The following is a 21976-nucleotide window of genomic DNA, read 5'->3' on the forward strand; positions in this document are numbered from 1 at the left end:
GCTGAGCTGCCTGGACGAGGCGCACGTGAACGAGAGGGTGACCGAGGCGCAGGCCGCCTTCTACTACTGCGAGCGCCGGCGGGCCGCCCTGGAGGCGCTGCTGGGCGGCGGCGAGCAGGCTTACCGCGAGCGGGTCAAGAAGGAGCAGCTGCGGGACTTCCTGTCCAGCCAGGAGCGCCAGGCCCTCCGCGACGCCTGGAGCCCCTACGAGGACGCAGCCCCCGCCGCCAACGCCCGGGGCAAGAGCAAGGCCAAGGCCAAGGCCCCTGCGCAGGCCCCGGCCGAGCCTGGCGAGTCCCTGGCCTACTGGCCCGACCGTTCGGATACCGAGGTACCCCCGCTGGACCTGGGCTGGACGGACACCAGTTTCTACCGTGGCGTGAGCCGCGTCACCCTCTTCACCCACCCGCCCAAGGAGGAGACGGCGCCGCACCTCAAGCAGGTGGTCAGGCAGATGATCCAACTGGCCCAGAAGGTAGGCCCTGTCCCCGACCCCACACCAGTGGGCCCTCAGCCTCTTGGACCAGACCCCCGGCTCCGAGGCAGGGCCTGGGGCAGGCTGCCCTGACCACCCTCTGGAAAACGGGCCCTACCCCGCCCTCACCACGGCCGATGGTGAGGCCTCTAGAGAGGCAAATCACACCGTGCTGGATAGACGTTAGTCATCCTTGTTACAGTGACCAGAGGCGCTGGCTTTGCTCGTGCTTCTGAAACTTCCCTGTCTGTGCTTTTCCCTAGGGAAGAGTGAGGGCTGAAGCCCTGTGGTAAAACAGGCCACTCAAAGGTCTTGATAATAGCCTATGTGCCACCCAGGGATTTTCAGAACATTTCCCTGGCTATTTTCTCAGTGATCGTCAAAACAACTCCAGGAAGTGGGTGGTGGTGACCTCCCCACCCCCATCCCAGCCATGCTGCTCTTGGAACTCCCCCCACCCCAGTCAAGGCTGGCCTGGCCCCACACATTCACACTCTCCCAGGTCCAGTACTAGAGATCCAGCAGCCTGGAATGAATTGGGGAGATGTCTTTTGAACACCGACAATGTGCCTGGCACTGTGCTAGGTGCTCTGACAAGGCAGATCACTGGACTCAGCAGCTCAGGAAAGAGCTCCTACTTGGCACATCTGCTCTGCTTGGGAGTTGCAAGGAGGGATGTTTCCAGGGTGGCTGGTTAGAAAGCTGGTGAAGACCGTAAGCAGTGAAGCAGGAAGACTTTATTTAATCTTTATGCCTTTGGGTAGGAGTGCCTGGGTAGCTTCCAGGTAAAATATAGTTGCCCTGTTAAATTTGAACTTCAAATTAACAATTCATAATTTTTTAGTTTATCCCAATTTATTGCAGATATTACATGGGACATACTGATACTGAAAAGTTTTTAATTGTTTATCTAAAATTCGAACATAATGGGGCATTCTGTATCTTTTGTGGTGGTGTTGTTAAATTGTGCTCCTGTGCACAAGATTTGTTAAATACCAGCAGCTTTTGGTGCCCGATTCGGAATATACAACAAGGAAGTGGCTTGGGTTCACCATTTGAATTCAACTCAATGAGTGTGGTTGGAGTCCTGTTCCTCCTGGAGGTTGAACAGGCCTAAGGAGGAAAAACAAAACTGGAAAACCCAGTGGTAGGGTACCTCTTCCTGGAAGGGGTGATCTAGGTAGTTGACTAGATTGACTATGAGAAGAAGGGTTAACTTTTCACTGTCCATATTTCTATCCCCCACCCCCAGGTAATTCTTCCTTGCCTGACTGAGCTTTCTTTGTGTATTGTGTTCTGCAGAAGAAAAAGCCAATATTGAACACAGAGGAGAGGAAAGGGAAATGGAAGGCAGTTCTGGGCAGCAGGCTGCTGCTGGGGCCAGGGGTCAAGTCTCATGACATAATACTAACTAAACCTCAATTTATTATTTATTTATTTATTTTTGAGTTGGAGTCTCACTCTGTCGCCCAGACTAGAGTGCAGTGGCACGCTCCCGGCCACCGCAGCCTCGACCTGCCAGGCTCCGGCAATCCTTCCACCTCAGCCTTCCAAGTATCTGGAACTGGCTCATTTTTTGATTTATTGTAGAGATGAGGTCTCGCCAAGTTGCCCAGGCGGGACTGGAACCCGCGGGCTCAGGCAGTCCACTCATCTCAGTCTCCCAAAGCACAGGATTACAGGCTGAGCCACCGAGCCCGACTAAACCTCAATTTATTTAGCACTTAATATATGTGCCAACCACAGTGCTAATGACTTAACTGCATTTTCTCATTTCCTTTTCTTAACTAGGTGAGAGAGGTATTTTTTCTTATTTTCGGTGAAAAATAAATCAGGATCCAGAGCAGTTTCTTGCCCAAGGTCCCATAGCTAGTAAGTGGCTGAGCCAGGATCCAAACACCAAGGCCCTTGCTCTTAACCACCATGCTACCCTGCCCCACTGTCTGAAATCATGGTGCAATAGCATTAAGCAAGGTGCTTGAATGGAGCTAGCTGGTCACCACTTGGGTTACAGTTTGTATATCTCTGTTACAAACTGTAACAGAGAAAGACAGGGCCCCTGGCCACTGAGGCTTCTAGTCCCACATGGGATGCCAGGGCTCTGCTGCCTAGTGGGGCATTCTTAGCCACAGCAACTTTAACCATTGTGAACCAATCCGAAATGTACAGATTTCACTAGTAGTTATTTCCTGAGTGCCTACTGCATGCTAGGCACTAGCCATAAAGAAGAACAAGCTGTGGCCTTTGCCCTCCAGGAGTTTACTCAAATGCTGGGCCTCTGCTGGAAGGAAACTCTTTGAGGCTGGATATGCCTAATCTAGGAAGGTTTCCTGAAGGAGGTGAATTGCAGAGCTGGAAAGGAAGAGAAACATAAACTAGAACAGGCAGTTTCTCTGTAAGAGCCTCTAGAACAGGAGCGAGACATTCTTGCTTCCAAAAAGCAAGATTTGGTTGGCAGCAAAAGAAAGTTGTCAAGGTGGGAGCCAAGTATTGTGTGGGGACTGGTGTGGGGGGTCTTAAAACAGGGCCTAGGGCATGGCAGCAGCAGCATCTGACCCTGTCCATGCCCACTCAACTCCCAGGCTCTTTGGGCCCCTACCCTTAACCACTGTCCCATGTGTCTGTACAGCCTCCTCAAAGACCCTGTGGAGTAGGTAGGACAGAGAGGCTGACCCTGTTCCATAGGTAAGGAAACTGAGGTCAAGACAAGGAAGAGGACTTGCTGCAAGATCACATGGCTGGCATAGAAGTACCCAGGTCACTGGCTTCCGCTCTAAAGACTACCTTCTGACTGCTGCCTGTTTCTCACCCTCTCACCAGCTTGTGCAACTGGCAGGCAACCTTCCGAGGCCATTAAAGTAGATCCTTCCTCCTTCCTTTCACCCCGGAGGAGGGAGTTTCCTTTGTTTTCTGTGAGTCTGGTTGCCGTTAGCCCTGGTAGGGCAGACTGAGATGGTTTATGTGCAGAAACAGGGGTAACTGCATGGGAGGCAGAAGGACCTGCACACGTCCAATCATGTGCCAGAGAATTTGGCATTTCATTTAATCCTCGGAATAACCTTGTGAAGTACTATCTTTGTTATTGTTGTTGTTTCCGAATGACTAATAGGAAACTAAGGTTCAGAAAGAGGTGCCATGACTTTTCCACAGTCACAGGCCAGGGATTCTGTACCTGGTCCTCAGGGATATAAAGAGAGGAGCCTAACTAGGGGCCACTTTGCAAATATGATTGGGGATTGAGAAGGAGGGGCTGAGTATGGCCAGTGAGGAAATGACCCAGCAAGTGTGGAGGTAGGGCCGTATGGAATGGGAGGAAGGTCTTTGAGAAGGTCAGTGTAAACTATCTGCTCCCTGGGCCTCTGCAGATGGCAGAAAGACCTTCCCAAGAATGCAGTAATCTGCATTCAAACATTCAACTGTTTGCTTGTGGGGTGGGATTTTTTCCTGCAGTTTTTTTTCCCCTTGAGTGACCTGCTTATTTTACTGCCTCTGAACCATATACTTCACCTACTTAAACTACAGGCAGAAAGGGTGACTTTAGGGACCCAGAAATGAGCTCCTGGCCTGTGCCATGCCAGCAAAGAAGACCAGGTAAGTTGCTGATACTTGGGCTGCTCAGATCAATTTAACTGCCAGGGAGTGAACTTACAACAGGACCATGTACAGACTGAGAAATGCTGGTTCTTATTTGCAAAGGCAGAGGAAGAACCAAACAACTGCAGTTTGAACAGGCTGGCAACTTGGAAGGATTTTGTGTCCATTTAGTCATTGGACAAATATTTGGAGGTCTACTGTGTGCTAAGCATTCCTTAGTAAAAAACACATATAAAATGCACCTCTGCTCTGAAATAGCCTAATCATCTGCTAATCCAGTATTATAATACAGTGTGAAGAGTGCTTGACAGAGGGTGTGGAGGAGTGTGGAGGAGGGGCACTTGCCCAGCCCCTAAACCAGGTTAGGGAAGGCCCTTTGATGCTGAGACCTGTCTATAGGCATGTCTGAACAGCAAGGAGGATGAAATGGCACCAAGCCATCCACACGTTCTTGTACCCCAACTCCCTTGTGAACGGCAGCTTCCGTGTTTGAGGCTGCCGGATAGGTTTAGTGAACATTGCTTTGCACTTCAGGAACAGAGAAAAACTTACCAGCCACCCCCAAAGATTGACCCTTGACCCCCACATTCCTTGGCTCACACCCAAATGTACCAGCTAACCAGCTCTTCTTCGTTTACTAAAAGCTGCCCAATTTCCTTGGAGCCTCAATAGCCATGTAAGGCAAGCCATTGTCTTTATTTCAGGAGGAGATCTCTGAGGTCCAAGGACGAGGGGATTACACAGCATCCCCAGGTCCTTAGTCAGGGTTACTAATGCCCCCATGAAGACTATAAACACAACCCAGGAGCGGGAGCTTGCTGGAATACATAACTCTTATTAACTAGGGGCTACCCTTTTTCATTCTGTTGTAGTTAGAGGAATAGGCCTGCCTGACTGATTGAGGAAAGAGGGGAGTGGGTAGCCATCTGGTCCCCTGATGCATCTCTGCCTGTCAGTGAGTTTGTCCTCTTTCCTTCAAGGCCTGGCTGAGAGGCCACCTCTTCCCTGGCATTTTATGAGACTTTCAATGCACGAGTTCCACACGACTTGGTTTGGGAGAGCTCATTTGATCCTTCTGGGTTGGAAGATTTGGAAGAGCAGAGACTGTGTCTTATTCCTCCCAATCTCCTCTGTGGGGCCCAATAGTGCCCTGACTGTCACAGGTGGTCAATGATCTGTTTATAGAATTGAAAACTGTCTTCTATTGGCCACCCATCCCTCTGGGGAAGCAAGTGTCTGGAGACATCCCTGTTGAATTGCACATTACCCAGGGGACTCCTTTAATCCCCACCTAACAAGCTGTCTGTCAGCAGAGAGAAGAATACTCTAAATTGGGGAGAGCTGGAGCAGGCAGGGGGATGGGTCACAGGGATTTGGGGAAAGGTTCCTGAGCAGGAGTCATGATTGGCCAAGTTTAGCAGTCTTGGTTAGAGGTCTGGGAGCTGATGGAAAGGTGCAGTAAACAGCTGGGATACAGATGCCCAGGGATGTGGCAAAGACTCGGAGTCATCAGCTCACCTCACCACGAGACTTAGCTCTGCAGATGGCAATCTTTGCCCCTGAGTAGAGCCAACTGTCTTTCCCCGTTAACTTCTAAGGACAATTCCCTCATTCAGCTACATCCAGCAAATAGTATGAAACACCTTCTCTATACCAGGTCCTATGCTGGGCATTGAGATGGAACAACAACAAAAAAAAATCCAACTTACATATAGAAATTGTTTTAATGTTACTGGTTTTGAATTCTGAGCATTGGATAATGCATTCAGTAACCATCTTACCACCTTGTTTGAGAGCTGGTCCCAGTTCTTGATTTGTTCCTAATACCTCTTGACCTTCCTCCTTTTCCCATTCTCTTCCCCTTCCATCTCAGAGGGACAGTTGATTCTATCTAGAAGCTTCTGAGTTGCCTTTTAGAAGCCTGCACAGAGCAAGAGGAGGCCTCTTGGGCAGCCCAGGGACCCACAGGCCACACACATTGTCCCCTCTCCTAACCTTTCTGCAAGTGACCATTTCACACGAGCTTTGTTTCAAAGGCACCAGGTAATCCCAGAGACTTTGTCCCATTAAGGCTGACATTCCAGGGAAGAAGTACTTCACAGTCCTTCCAGGATCTCGCCTAGTCTGTCCAAGCATCCTTGGCAAGCCCTAGGTGCTTTGGCTACTGGGTTCTGAGTTTTCTCTTTTATGTTCAATCACTGATCTCAGGAGCTAGGATTCCTGAGCAATAGACCCAGCTTCTTGTCAAGGACAGAAGACAGGCCCTGAAGTTGAAAGGTCTTGGTTTTTGTCTTATCTGGCCACTGGTATGTTCCTTTGAGTGAATCACCATCCCCTCTGAGGCTCCTGACTGATACAATAAAGAAGATAATACTGAGGTTTCTGGATGGTTTTGAAAAAACAAGGAGAAACTGTGTGAAAGCTGAGGATATTAGAACATTGTACAAATGTTCATTGTCTTAGAAAGAAACTGCTGCCTTCTCTGTCTTTTTGCAGAGCAGGGGAGGAAAGCCGGGGTGCCCCACCCAGGAGATCAGAGGCTTTGTGCAGATGTGTTTCCTATTCCCACCTTCGTGGGATACAGGAGCCCACTGCCCACCTCCCCATCTCCTTGAACTTATTGGTTGACCTTGATTTGATGGCAGAGGTGGTGGTTGGTGAGGACAGCTGCCTGCCTGCCTCCAAGCTACCTGTGGGAGCCTGTGGCATCTGAATCTTCAGTCCAGGATCTGCTTCAGGATCTGCCATGAGCAGAGAGGATTTGGGCAGGAAGGTGCATCTCCTGAGAATGTTGCCTGAACACAGTCATCCTGAAGGGCTGGACTGGCTGCACAGGCGTAGCCCAAGGAGCCCCAGGGCAGTCTGAAAAGGGTCCTCAGTTCTTTTAGTTCTGGAGAACCAAAGCTTTTACTGGGAAAAGAGGCCCAGTAGACTGGAGTATGTGAGTGGGGGGTGCTGAGGGTTTACTATGATGTAATCATGACCTTTGGTTTTGTTTCCCTCTTTGAAGAAGAGGGAGGGGAGGATTTGCTCCTCTGAAATCTGACCCTTTGGGTCTCTGAAACTCTGAGAATTCAAAAGTAAAAGGTGGGGTCCTTAGTAAATTTCTTTTTGATCTTCTCTTGGTTGCTTGGTAACAAAGCCAGGTCAATTGGGCGGAGGTCTCAGAAGATGCAGACCACTGCCAAGGAAGGGAGTCTGCAGCTGGGACCCAGGAGCCTGGGAATCATCATTCTTGCTCTGGCTGTCTCTTTTCTAGCTCACTGGGTAACTTGGGCAATTCATTTGACTTTGCTGGGGATTCATTTCTGTATCTGTAAAATAGGGATAATGCTTGCCTTCTTGCTTACTTCTACAAGATGGTTTTGAAAATCTAATGCAAGACTGAGAGGTCTCTTTGAGAAATATATGAGTAATATGTACAGATAAAAGGGACTTCTCTTTTTTTTTTTTTTTTTGAGTTGGAGTCTCACTCTGTTGCCCAGACTGGAGTGCAGTGGCCGCTCCTGGCCACCGCAGCCTCGACCTGCTGGGGCTCTGGTGATCCTTCCGCCTCAGCCTTCCAAGTAGCTGGAACTACAGGCGCACACTCCACGCCCGGCTGATTTTTTGATTTATTGTAGAGATGAGGTCTCACCAAGTTGCCCAGGTGGGTCTCGAACCCGCAGGCTCAGGCAATCCACTCACCTCAGCCTCCCAAGGCATGGGATTATAGGCTGAGCCACCGAACCCAACTCAGGACTTCTCTTAAGAAGGGTTGCCATTGCTGAGAGATTAGATAGGTGCCTTGCATTCTGTTTCCTTTCATTACTCCAGTCCTCAGCACCTTGCAAGGGAAGTAGTATTTTTCCAGAGGCTCAGGGAAAGCATAAGTTTATAGAATGCATAAGAGGATAGCTGGGATGCCACTCAGGTCTGAGTTCAAGGCTGTGTCCTTCTGAAAAATACAGTTTACCCTTGGAAATTGTTCTCGAGGCCATCTCTTCCCTCTAAAACTTCCAGAAACCTTCAAAGTGTATCCGTCACCAGCCGGGCTGTGGGAGGCTCTCGGGCCAGTTTTGGAGACAGGCAAGTATGTAACTGTTAGCTGCTCCAATCTGTGCCAGGTGCAGGGAAGAGAGTTCTTTCTGCTCGGTGACATGGGGGCAGGTGACACAGGGAAGCTGGGTGTAGGTAGCTTCTAGAGACCTATATTGTCCTCTTTGTGGCTACTTTCTGGCCCCCTGGGACTTGTGCCCCTCCCTGACAGGCCGAGACCTTGAGGGGATTCCTAGCCTAGCAGCTCCATCTTCTCACCTGCTGGGATGCTGCCACACTTTGGCTGGTGGCCAGATCCGCCTCCCTTTTCTTAGGCTGTGCAAAGCAGAGCCTGTTTAGGGGCAAGCTTCCAACCTGAGCTGGAGGTGGAGAGGCAGGGAGCAGGGCAGAGAACAAATGAGCCCCGGGCTCAGTTCTGGCTGACAGCCTGTTCCTGCTCCTGGCTCAGCTTCTGACGCTGTCCTGAGCCACCCCTCCAGGCTGAGTCACTCTAGTTGTCCTTGCCCCTCCCCCAGCCCTATCCCAACTCACCACCCAGCTGCCATGGCCAGTCAGCCCCAACTGAAGCTTCTGCCTTCCCCAGTTTTCTCTCCTTCTCTGAAATCCATGGAGTCTGTGGACTTGCTAATGATCCCCTAATCTTAGTCCTGGAAGAGAGCCTATGGCTCTTCTAATCGTTAGTCTCTCTGGCCCAGGTTTCCAATGATCTGGAAACTCATTCCCAGCACAGCTTGTATGCTGGTCATCATTCTGTTGGGCTCCTCACAGTACTGCTGGCATGTGGGAGGCTCCTGATAAGGGTTCTTTTTGTTTCATTTTTTAGCAGTGAGTCAGGAGTGGTATGGCAGAAGTGGGGACCAGGACTCTTTCCCTTTTGGGTCTTCAAGGACAGACTGTAAGTGTCCGTAATGCCCTTGCCCATGAGGGCTCCCAGGAACAGGCGGAGTTTTCCCACATTTTCTCAGTCATTCAATATGTTTTACTGAGAACCTGCTATGTGCCAGGTACCAGAAATTTACAGATGAATAAAATGTGGACCCTGCCTTAAGTCTAATGGGGGAGATAAAAAGAAAATGACTTACAGGGACTGGTAGCTATTATTTATTGAGCATTTAAGTGCCAGACATAAACCAGCCCTTAGAATACATTATTTCATTTAATTTTTATACCAGTTCAGCAACTTTCCATTTGACAGATGAGGAGACTGAGGTTCAGAGAGGATAAGGTCATACCACTGGTAAATAATGAAGCTAGATGGGAACGGAGATGAGTCTGAGTCCCAGGCTCTTGTACTTGAACTAAGGTGAATAGAGGCTTCCTGAGAACTGATGCTGAATCATCTCATTGTGGAAGGGCAGGATGAGCAGAGGGCGGGCTGTGTGCAAGCCTGCAGGCCTGGGGGCACATGGACTCATGCTGTTCCCATCACCCGAATGCCCTCCTGACCACCTTCCCCAACCCCAGCCCTCACCACACTCTCACCTTGCCTCTTGGGGGTAGCCCTCCCAGGTCATATCACCCAGCAGTAGCCACATAGTTCATCTTTGCTACTTCTCAGAACCTACCAGGCAAACTGCCATCTCCGGTTGTCTTCCCCTGATGGATCAATCAAGAAAGATCCTGGCAGGTACTTCTTGAGTCCTCCTGCCTTGCTCTGCCCATGTGCTGCAGGGTGCTGAGAGCTCAAGGCTCGTAACCCAAGCCAGCAGATGATCCTAAAAATCGTTTGTGTGTCTTCAATGGATTTTTTTTAGCAGCTGATTTATCTTCCTAATTATGTTTGGCTTTAAGCTAATGTTAAAATGAGCTTGCATTAGATAATTTTCACTAATTAACACCAACTTAGTGCCGGGGAAGTCATCCCAGGAGCGTGCCGTGGGGCAGGAGAAAGCTGGCCTAGGATCTTAAGAAGAATTGCCATGCTTACTCCCTGGTGGGTCACAACGGATGGTTTTTCACAGCTGAATTAGTTGACCTTGCTCACGAGGGTACAGTCTGTCCCTCTTTCTCTGGAGAGCCACCCTGTGTCTCCTTTGGATGTCCCCCTTCATTTAACCTTATCCAGGGTGAGGCTGTCAGGAGTGATGGCCTCATAGGGTCAGTTCAATAGAGAGTGAGCCCCAGCGGGTGCAGCAGGGAGACATGACCCACAGGGTTGGGAACAGAACCTCATGCCACCGTCCAGGCGTCTGGAAGAGGAAATGGCCTGGCTGGGTGGAATCCCACTGCTGCCAGTGTGGGGAGGGAGCCTGGTGTTTAATGATGTCTAATTAGTGAGCCTGAAACAATGTAACATGGCTACAGACAGCTGGGAAGCCTCAGCTGACACAGCACAGATGCCTTGCTGCTGGGGTAGGGGCAGCCTGGCCTCCGGGTGGCAGGCAGCAAGACCCTTTTGGATTTGGTTCTGCCTTCTTAGCAAGCCAGGGCTCAGGCCCAAACTGCATTCTCAGCTCTCCGAGGGAAACCCCCTACACAGAGGTATTCTGTTTAGAACATTCACTGTGTGCCAGGCTCTATGCAGAAGGAATAGCAGAGCTCTGCCCCCTACCCTTCATGGGTAGATGAAGGAGATACCCCCATGTGCTTAAACAGACACAGGTCTGAGCAGACACGCATCCCAGGGAGGGCACACACTCTCTGGGGACTGAAGACAGAGGATGATCCTGGGACAGCCTAAGGAAGGGTAAAACTGCCATTGCCTTGCTAGACTCTGGTGCTCTTTGAGCTATGGCCAGGCCATGTTTTCTGCCTTTGGTCCCCTCCTCTACCTTGGGGAGGTGAATCTCCTCTTTCTCTCTAATTTATTTTTGAATAATAAGCTGTATTTTCTAATCTAAAACAAAACCCAAAACAAAGGCCTCAACAGAGCTAGAGCATGCCATCACCACAGGCTTAGGGTGGTGACAGTATGAGTTAAGGCATGAACCAGAGCCTGATGGGTATGTTGGGAGAACACAGAGTTATCTTGAAGGGTGTGTCCTGATTATCAGGGGAGGAAGTGGAAGAATGCATCTTTGGGTTGGAAGCACAAGGAGGTCTTCAACCAGGCTGAAGCCTTCAACTAGATTCTGTAGGCAGCCTGCAGCCACAGAGTATCTGAGCAAGGAAATGATGTACTTAGGGTCATGTTATGGGATCCATATGCCAAGTAGGGATAGTGTAAGCTAGTGTTCAGGACAGTGTAAGCTAGTGTTGCTTCAGGCTGCCACGGAGCACCACTGTGTGCCGTACACCATCTAAGAGGAAGGGCAGAGCCCGGCCACTTGGGGCAGGCATCACCTTGAGGAATTTTACTCTGGCAGCAGTTCTCTTAGCAGGACTTGTGACTGCTTGTGTGTGGGTGTAGACGCCCTGCATCGCCTGACGAACAGTGCATCATGCAGACTTTTCCTTAATTGGGCTGCCCTTCCCCTCCATTAGTTCAAGTGTTGACCTTTCTGGAAGTGCAATGTTCCCTAGATTGTAATCACCACCGAGGGCTGGGCCTGCTGGGCACGGCATTGAGCAGAGGAACCACATCTCCACCTTGATGTCTATGCTGCCAGAGGCTCTGGCTGCCTGGCTCCCTGTGAGCTTGGCGGGTCCCTCACTGGCTGTTTCCTTCCTCTGGCCCCCTTCTCTGAGGTGATGGCCCTTTTGTTCTAGGCTCCATCACTGAGGAAAGAAGAGGGCACCGGCATTTAGCCATTACTCACAGCAGGCCAGGTACTGGGGCTGTTGCTTCACCTGCAGAATCATATCTACCACCCTCTAGCCTTCACTAAGAGTGTGATCTGCCCACCTCCTGCATCAATGGAGGATAGGAGGTGTTGTTAAAATGCATTCATTTTCTTGGGCCCGATGAATCAGAATCTTTGAGGATGAGGCCCTGGAATCTGCATCTTCTACAGGCACACCCTCCATCCCGGCTCCCAGGTGATCTTGACATGCTGAAATTTGACATACACTGCCCTGTAGACCTTGATCACTCTCTTTGGGGAGATCAGAGAAGGAGAAACCACAGGTGGAGATGTCTGAGCCAGAGGCTGCTCGGGCAGACGCAGCACTACCCTCCATAGGAAAGACAGAGATGGCCCTCTGGTCGCAGACAAATTAACTCCCCTAGGCTGCCAGACAGATGGCCATTCTAGAAGGCAGCAGCTTGCCCTGAGGGACCTCAGGGCTTAAGAAGTGGGGAGTTAGGTGCATTCGCCTTATAGAAAACGAATTTAATGATCTCCCAAACCGTACAGCATTTTCTTGGGACTTCATGGACATGGTTTTATCCGAACCTTTCAACAGCCCTGGGAGGCAGGCAGGGCTGGCACTGGAGGTAACTCAGACCCCAGGCTCATATGGGTAATAAGCGGGAAATGTCCCTGGCTCCTTCCCCTCCTCCCCCAGGAGAATGACTTGTCACCAGCACGCCCCTGAGGTCAGCAAGCTTGGCCTGTGGTCTCTTGCTTATTCACACTACAGAGCTGGGTGAAGAAGGGGCAGAGTTTGGGATCTTTGTAGGCAGCAGCAGCTATGCTCACCCCAGAGTCTGGAGCTTCACATCAGCAGAGCTGGAGCCCCTAGTGAAAAGAAGGATGATAGCTGGGCTCAGTGGCTCAGCCTGTAATTCCGTGCCTTGGGACGCTGAGGTGAGTGGATTGCCTGAGCCTGCGGGTTCGAGACCCGCCTGGGCAACTTGGTGAGACCTCATCTCTACAATAAATCAAAAAATTAGCCAGGCGTGGTAGTGCACGCCTGTAGTTCCAGCTACTTGGAAGGCTGAGGCGGAAGGATCGCCAGAACCCAGCAGGTCGAGGCTGCAGTGGCCGGGAGCAGCCACTAAACTCCAGTCTGGGTGACAGAGTGAGACTCCAACTCAAAAAAAGAAAAGAAAAGAAGGATGGTATTATCTGTCTCTCTCCACACATCTCAGCTTGCATCCTGGTTTCATGTGACCAGAGGAGGCCTGGGGTCCTAGCCAGAGTTTATCTGTCCTCAGAGCCTACCATACCTGTCTGGGGGTGACAGCTTGGTGTCCGTAGAAAAGCTCAGGACTGGGGTCAGAAACCTGGGCTGTAGTCCCAGCTCTCCAAAGACCCAGCTGCGTAACTTTCACCTCCAGACTGGGCTAGATGCTTTCCAAGTTTCCTCCTAGCTCTGAGATTCTGCGAGTCTGGAATATCTGTGAGTCTAGGAACCACTTGTAGGGGCCACAGTGGTACAGCTTGTTCCCTATATGTGGACATGGCTATGGGGCTTTGTGGGGGCTGACAGGCAACTCCATTTCCTGGCTTTGCCCCCATCACAGAGAGGAAGGCTCCTTTCCTTTTCATAATTTGCACAAAGGTACTTGCTGTATGTTCTGGTGGGCGTCCTACCTTCTGGCCTGGTTTCCTTGGTGTGGCACTTCTACTCTTTGGATAAATACTGTCCTCAATCAGGGCTGGCTGCTCCTTTGAGATCTTGGGTGGGTGAAGTAAAGGCAGAGGCCAGATCTTTGAGCTTTCACTCAGGCAACAGCTCCCAAAAGTGCTAACTTCTTTTCCGTTCCCTGGGTCCCTGAGGAAGAACTTCACCAGTGCCTTCCAGCAAAACAATCTAACCAGTAATCTTGCTCAGCGTTCTTTTCTTCCCCTTCACCTAAGCGCTTTGTCCTATGAAATAAAGGAGAAAACTGCAAAGCTACACCTGCAGCCAACAAATCAGATAATAGACACGAAATTTTCTCCATTTAGACATTCATGCTACAGACATGGAAAAGTGACTCTGTTGAGCTCTGTGCTGAGAGTGGCAAGACTGAAATAAATCAGATGGTCCTTGCCATACAAGAACCCAAGCCTAGGAAGGGACAGGAACTTAAGTCAATGTTACAATCAAGGAGCTCTGTGATTTGACCAGTAAGCAGGAGGTGGCTAATAGTATTCAGTGGGGAGAAGCTGGGGAAATTCTTGGCTGAATCTTGAAAGATTTATGGGTATTTCACAGAGGTACAGAACAGTAGCAGCAAAAGGACTCGACACTGTCTGATATGTACATGGTTTTCAAGGTGGTGGGTGGCACAATTTTGTCTCCCAAGGGACATTTGTCATGAATGGCAGTGATGCTTCTGGTGTCTAGTGGGTAGAACCCAGGGATGCTGCTCAGTATCCTACAATGCACAGGACAGCCCCACAACAAAGAATTATCTAGCCCCAAAAGGTCGCTAGTGCCACGGTGAGAAGCCTTGTGTTAAGGGACCTGTAGGTCATCCTGCACAGCTGAGAGCAAGGGGCAGTGGTGAGATATGGCCCAAGATGAAGCTTGACAGGAGGAAAGGGGCCAATCATAAGGCCCTTCAAATGCCAAATCAAGAAGTTGGGTCTCTTTATGGCTACAAGATCCACTGGCTCATCAGTTTGTAGTTTTAAGGGGATTACTGCTGTGGAGAATGAATCTGAGGGCAGAGATGGAGGAGGAGAGAGCAGTTAGGAAGCTGTTCCAGAAGTTCAATGAGAAATGAGGAGGGTTTGAGCTAGGGCAGCAGTACCAGCAGGAGCAGAAAGAAGGGGATCCAGAGGAGGAGCCCGGGGTCCAGGGTGGGGGAGCTACTACACTGGGTAACCGATGGAATTTGGTCAGTGGAGAGGAGGAGGACGTCTTAGTCTTTCTGCCAGGGTGACCAAGAGGATGCTGATTTTGGGGGTGCCTGCCGGGCAGGCTGGGGGACATGTCCAGGCAGCAGTCAGCTCTGTAGGTGTGGACATGGTGTGGACGTCTGACAAAGCAGTGCCTTCCATAGTCTGGGTCATCCAAACACACCAGGGGTGCAGGGGCAAGGTGGAGCCCTTCTTGTCATTTTTGTTATCTAATGGAAATTAAGGAGTCCAGAAAGAGAATGGGAAAAGCTAGCAGTTTAATTAAAGCTGAATGCTAGAAGAGGGGCTTTCGGAGGCTCCCTCACTCCCCTCGCTTCCCTCCCCACCGCCCAGGCGGGATATCAAACACCCAACGAGGAGTCTTACAACATCAGAGCCTCTCTGCCAGCATGCCTGCGACAGCTTTTAAAAACTACTGCCACCTCGAATTAACCTCTCTCCCTGGGTGTTGCATATCAGTAGGTAACCAGGTAAAGGATGTTGGGGGTAGGGAGCCAGCCAAGAGGCGGGGATGACAAAATCTGTTTCCCTAGATTCTGAGCCTGTGACGTCCCTTTTTAAACCTGATTTTCCAGCTACACTGGGAGCCTTGAAGTTCTGCTCAGTGCAGAAAATCACATGGACAGTTAAAGGCCGGAACTGAGCGAGTGGGGAGCTGGTTTTCCTGGGCCTGATGCTGAGGCGCTGAATGTCAAGCAGGGCCCTCAGAGACCAAAGAGGAGGGTAATTATCACTTCTCCTCCACAACTAGATTGCAGGAGTCAGCGAGCAATTGATTTTTTTTCTACTACAGATATTTCATTGTTTAATTGGTAGTGACACAGATGGCTGGCTTTCACTAGGTTGTGGCAGACTTACAGTCTCCTGAAAGCTGGGCCCTAGGGACTGCTGCCTCTCCCAACATACTTAGACAGGTGGAGCAAGGGCAGGCCAACTTTCTTGCTTATTTCTTCAATTACAAAATGAAAGTAAGAGTGTGAATCTGTGAAGTGCTTCTGTGAACCAGTTAAGCCATCCTCAGGAACATGAGTCCACTCTGAGCTGGACACCATGGAGAGTTCAGAAATGAGAGGACAATGAACTCTGGCCTAGACAGCACTTGGAAATAAGCTGTCAGGAGCACTATGTGATGGTGATCACCGTGTGATGGAGCCACGTTTCTGGTATAATGAAGCTTGAACTTGACAGCACCATGTTGAAACACTCTGTGGTCCAGCCAAACCTCCTTGTGACCTACCCTGTACTGGTCCTGCGCTGTATTGGCCCAATGGGAGAACTTGAACATGGTTTTGTTTGGTAGGTTGGTTGGCTGTTTTGGACCTTGAGTGCAAAGAGCTGATGTGTACCTCAGTACACAGCACACTGCCATCATCCATCCATGGAAAGCCCCTCTTGTTTTACCTTTCTCCTTTGCTCCCACTTCTTTCTCCTTCCAAGGGCAGCTACCTTCCTGTGCTCAGTATATGTCTTTAGACATGTTTGTGTTCTTGAAAAGCATGCAGTATTATATTATGTAGTGCTTTTATTTACATAAATGGTATTAGGCTATAGATCTCATTCTTTAACATTTTCTTTTCTTTTTTTTTTTTGGAGTCAGACTCTCACTCTGTCGCCCAGGTTAGAGTTCAGTGGCACGCTCATGGCTCAGGGATCCTTCCGTCTCAGCCTTTCAAGTAGCTGGAACTACAGGTGTGCACCACCATGCCTGGCTAATTTTTTTCTTTTTGAAATGTAGGTCTCGCCAAGTTGCCCAGTCTGGTCTCGAACTCCTGGGCTCAGGCAATCCTCTCTCCTTGCCTCCCAAACTGCTGGGATTACAGGCGTGAGCCACTGCGCCTGGCCTTCATTCTATAACATTTTCCATTGAGCTATCTATTTTAAAAAGAAATATCCAAGTTACTGCTTGTGGAACTAGTGGAACTAGTTCATTGCCTCTGTCTGCTATAAAGTATTCTATTCCATTCCTCACATTTTCCTTACCCAGTCTTCCAGAGATAGATGTCTAAGTTATTGCCAACTCCTTGCTATGCCAAAGAGGGCTGCAAGAACATCTTTGTTCCTGCCCCTTTATAGACCTGTGCAGAGATCCCGGGGTGCAGAGCCAAGAGTGGTTTTGTTGGTTTATAGTTATGCACATAATTAAATCTTCTAAGTTCGGCCTGTTGCTCTGTGGAATAGCTAGCTGCACCAGGGTTCCCTCCCAGCAGCAGTGAGGGTCCCCCTTGCCTCACCTACCAACATGTAGGATTATCAGCTTTCTAATTTTTAGTTAATCACTTAGTTGTAAAGTAGTCTCTCTCATCTCTTTGTTTTAAATACCTTTTTTTCTTCTTTATAGAGATAGTGTCTCACTCTCTTGCCCAGGCTGGAGTATAGTGACGTACTCATAGCTCACTGCAGCCTTCAACTTCTGGATTCCAGTAATCCTCCTGCCTCAACTTCCTGAGTTGCTGGGACTACAGGCACATGCCACCATGCCCAGCTAATTTTTAAATTTTCTTGTAGAGATGAGGTGTCCCTGTGTTGCTCAGGCTGATCTCAAAGTCCTGACCTCAAGCAATCCTCCTACCTCAGCCTCCCAAAGCACTGTGATTACAGTCGTGAGCCACCACACCCGGCTGTGCTTCTTTTTATATACTTATTAGCAGTTCAGTTTTCTTTTCCTGGAAATTGGCTTTTCATATCCTTTGCCCATTTTTCTAATCTGTTTCCTTTTTCTTGCTCTTTTAGGGGGGTTCCTTGTATATTATTCCTTTTGATTGTAGACATTGCACCACTCATCAGTTACCTTTGTCTATGGCATCTTTCTTTCTTTATTTGAGTTAGAGTCTCACTCCTTCACCCAGGCTGGAGTGCAGTGGAACGCATGGTCACCCCAGCGTCAACCTGCTGGGCTCCGGCAATCCTTCCGCCTCAGCCTTCTGAGTAGCCAGAACTACAGGCACTCGCTACTGTGCCTGGCTATTTTTTATTTTATTGTAGAGACGAAGTCTCGCCAAGTTTCCCTGGCTGGTCTCGAACCCATGGGCTTAGACAATCCACTTGCCTCGGCCTCCCAAAGTGCTGGGATTACAGGCTGAGCCACTGAGCCTGGCCAGCATCTTTATTTAAATAGGAAATCCCTAATTTGTCAAATACATCTTTTTAGTTTAATTTTTATTTGCCTTTTTGTTTGTACTTTTGTTTGTAAGAAATTGTTACCTACCCTAGGTCATGAAGATACGTTCCTGTATTGCATCAATTCTCTTATTAGTTTTATCATTCACACTTAGATATTTAGCCTACCTGAAATTCATTTTTATATATGGTGTGAGGAAATGGATCCACTTTTATTTTTCTCTTGTAGTAAGCCAATTTTTCCAAATAGCATCTGCTAAACAACATTTTTTTCTACACTGAGCGGTGATTCTACCCCTATCATACACAAAGTTTTATGTATGTCTATGTGGGTGTATATATATATATATGTGTGTGTGTGTGTGTGTGTGCACACAAGCACATGTTTCTGGTCTCAACATTCTGTTCCATTGGTCTATTTATCAGTCCCTTCCTATTTAAGTACTACAATTCTTACTATGGCTCTGAAGTATGTCTTACTCTGAATAGGGCAAGTGTTCCCTTTTAGCTTTTTTTTTTTTTTTTTTTTTGGTGAGTCAGAGTCTCACTCTGTCACCCAGGCTGGAATGCAGTGGCACGCTCATGGCCACTACAGCCTTAACCTGCTGGGCTCAGGGGATCCTTCTGCCTCAGCCTCCCAAGTAGCTAGAACTACAGGCGCACACCACCATGCCTGGCTAAATTTTTATTTATGTTGGAGACAAGGTCTCACTAAGTTGCCCAGCCTGGTCTCAAACTCCTAGACTCGGGCAATCCTCTCATCTCCACCTCCCAAAGTGTTGGGATTACAGGTATGTGCCACCATGCCCAGCCTAGCTTTTCTTTTCCCCACAGAATTGATGCAACTATTTGTGAATCTTTATTCTTCCTTACATCTTAGGGGTATTTGAGTTTCTCAAAAACATTTACTGAATTTTTATTGGAATTGCACTGCATTTTATTAATATATGGAATATTAAAATTTTAAAATATTAAATTCTATTATCTTTTCATGATTTACCTCTTCATTTATTTACATATTTTAAAGTTTTATTTGATTGGGTTTTGAGAATTTGTCCCTAAAGGTATTAATTTCTAAATACCATACGTATACTTAGATTTCAATTGTGGATGGATCTTATTTTTTTCTTTCCTTCTTTTTCTTTCTTTCCCTCTTTCTCTTTCTTTCTCTCTTTCTTTCTTCCTTTCTTTCTTAATTTTCTAGAGTGGAAGAAGGCTATTGATTTTTGTAAGTTTTTCTCATATCTGGCAATCTTGCTGAATTGTCTTATTCTAATTGCTTTTCTCTTGATGTCTATGAAAATTATGTTATCTCTAAATACTGGTAGTTTTGTCTCCTCTAATCCTTATGTCTCTTGTTTCTTTTTATTGTCTCATTGCATTGGTTAGGACCTTCAATACTATGTTGAACAGTATTGGTGATAGTGAGTATCCTTGACTTGCCCAAGACTTAGAGGAAATACATCTCAAGTTTCTCTGTAAGTAAAATGTTTCATGTGGGTTTTTAGTAGGTAAACTTTATCAGATTAAGGAAGATCCCCGAGAATTAGTTTTCTGAGAATTGTAATCACAAGAAGGGATCTAACTTTATTAAATACTTTTTAAAAAATTATTAAGATAATATGCTATTTCCTTCTCTTTGACTCCATAAATATTTAAAATTAAAAAGAAACATTTTCTGATACTAAATCCTCTTTACATTCCTAGGATGGACTTTACTTGACGATGTTGTATTATTTGTAGTTTTCTTTTTTAGTGTGTCATTCATGTACTTTGTTTTCAAATTCATGAATGTATAACTGGTCTTAATATTCTTTTTACCATTTTTTCTATTACTATTAAATCTCTATTATGTCTGTAGTTATTTCTCCTTTTCATTCAGTATTTATTTTCATTCAGTATCTCTTATCAGTCTTGGCAGAAGTTTGTCTATGTTATTTAGTCTTTTTAAAGAACCAGTCTTTAGGCCAGATGTGGTTATTCATGCCTATAATGCCAGTGCTGTAGGAGGCCGAGGTGAGAGAATCGCTTAAGTTCAGTAGTTAGAGGCCAGCCTAGGCAACATAGCTAGACCCCCATCTCTATAAAAAAAAAATTGAAAAATTAGCACGGTGGTGTGTGCCTATAGTCCCAGCTACACAAGAGGTGAGGCAAAAGGACTGCTTGAACCCAGGAGCTCAAGGCTGCAGCAAGCCATGATTGCACCACCGTACTCTATCCTGGGTGATAGAGTGAGTCCCTGTCTCTAAAAATTAAAAAAAAGACTTTGGAGCCAGATGGACCTGAGTTCCTTGCTCTGCCTTGTGCTAGCCTTGTAACCTTGGACACCTTGCTTTGCCTCTCTGTGTTTACTTCCTCAATTATAATGGGGACTACCAGCCCTTCCTCACAGAATAATCGTGAGGATCAAATTAGAAAATTTGCCTAAAACACATGAACAGAATGTATGTGTGTGGCAGAGAGAGACATGCAGACAGAGAGATATTGATTTATTTTAAGGAATTAGCTCATGGGACTGTGGAGATGCAAATGCACTATCTGCCAGGCAGGCTTGTGGGCTGGAGACCCAGGGAAGAGTGGCAGTCCCGAGTCCAAAGGCAGCCTGCTGGCAGATTCCTTCCTGCTCAGGCAGGTCAGTCTGTGTTCTACTAAGGTCTTCAGGGTAACCTGTTTTACTTGAAGTCCACTGATTTAAATGTTCATCTCATCCGTGACATACCTTTATAGAAACATCCAGAATAATGTTTGATTAAATATCTAGACACCATGACCTAATCAAGTTAACACATAGAATTAACCATCATAGTGCCTTTGTCTGTGCTGTGCCCTTTGTCTGAAATGCTCCTTTCATGGACCCTGGCTAGGCCATGTGGCACTTGTATATGGGTGACCCTTCCTCGGGTAGGGGTAACTCCCACTTACCTCAGCCCAGTGCCCGTGTACAGAGCATACACATGCATGGCAGCCCAGCCAACTTCCCTGCTCGGTTATCCTCCCTGCCCATTTATTTTCTTTCTTTCTCTTTCTCTCTCTCTATCTCTCTCTCTCTCTCTCTCTCTCTCTCTCTCTCTCTCTCTTTCCTAGTCAGGGTCACTCTGTCTCAGGTGATCTTACCACCTTACCCTCCCAAGTAGCTGGGACTACAGGTGTGTGCCACCACACGCAGCTAATATTTTTTTTGTAGCAACTATGCCTCACTATGTTGCCTAGGCTGGTCTCAGACTCCTAGGCTCAAGCAATCCTCCCACCTTAGCCTCCCAAAGTGTTGGGATTGCAGACATGTGAGTCACTGTACCCAGCCTCCTGCCCATTTCACTTGGTGCCCAAAGGTTTTCCACTCTTTAAGTTTCAGTTTCTTCAGTGAAGTCTTTCTTTGTCTTTCCCTGACTGGAGATAATCTCTCTCTCCCCCCACCCCATCCCTCTAACCCACATCACATATCATTTGTCAGCTCTTAAGGCATTTATCTCATTTACCTTATGTCTTAGTTATTTTGTGCAAAGGTCTTATCATTCCACCTGGATTAACCCCTTGAAATTAGCGATTGTAGTTCACCTATATTTAGGTCCTCATGCTGTCTGTGGAGCTCAAAACTCATTCATACACATAGTATGAATGATTATTAAAATGTCAACCCAAAAGGAAGATGCTAAGGCAAAATTAATACAGAGAGTGTAATTGGGTCAAGGACTGCAGCCTGGGACACACTTCCGTGTTGTTCCATGGAGAGGGCTCCTGAGAACAAAGGGAAGACTCAAGTTTTTTGTTTGTTTGCTTGTTTGTTTGTTTTGATTTGGAGTCTCACTCTGTCACACAGGCTGGAGTGCAGTGGCACACTCACGGCCATCCCAGCGTCGACCTGCTGGGCTCCGGCGATCCTTCTGCCTCAACCTTCCAAGTAGCCGGGACTACAGATGTGTGCTACCGTACCTGGCTAATATTGTGATTTATTGTAGATTCAAGTTCTCACCATGTCACCCGACTGGTCTCGAACCTGTGGGCTCAGGCAATCCTCTTGCCTCAGCCTCCAAAAGTGCTGGGATTACAAGCTGAGCCACCAAGTCCGGTTTACGTTCAAGTTTTTTTTTGAGTTGGAGTCTCACTCTGTCGCCCAGACTGGAGTGCCGTGGCCGCTCCC

General features: G+C 47.9%; 1 protein-coding gene across 1 annotated transcript in view; it reads left to right on the plus strand.

Annotated features, from left to right (window-relative positions):
* Positions 1-21976, plus strand: part of FAM83F (family with sequence similarity 83 member F) — a 34969-nt gene that overhangs the window by 521 nt on the left and 12472 nt on the right. The window contains exon 2 of the mRNA XM_008074110.2: positions 7-475. Coding sequence (XP_008072301.2) covers positions 7-475 — 469 coding nt within the window. The remainder of the gene's footprint in view (positions 1-6; positions 476-21976) is intronic.

This window comes from Carlito syrichta, unplaced genomic scaffold (assembly GCF_000164805.1).
Source record: "Carlito syrichta isolate Samal-C Ts95f unplaced genomic scaffold, Tarsius_syrichta-2.0.1 Scaffold316302, whole genome shotgun sequence".
NCBI lineage: Eukaryota > Metazoa > Chordata > Mammalia > Primates > Tarsiidae > Carlito > Carlito syrichta.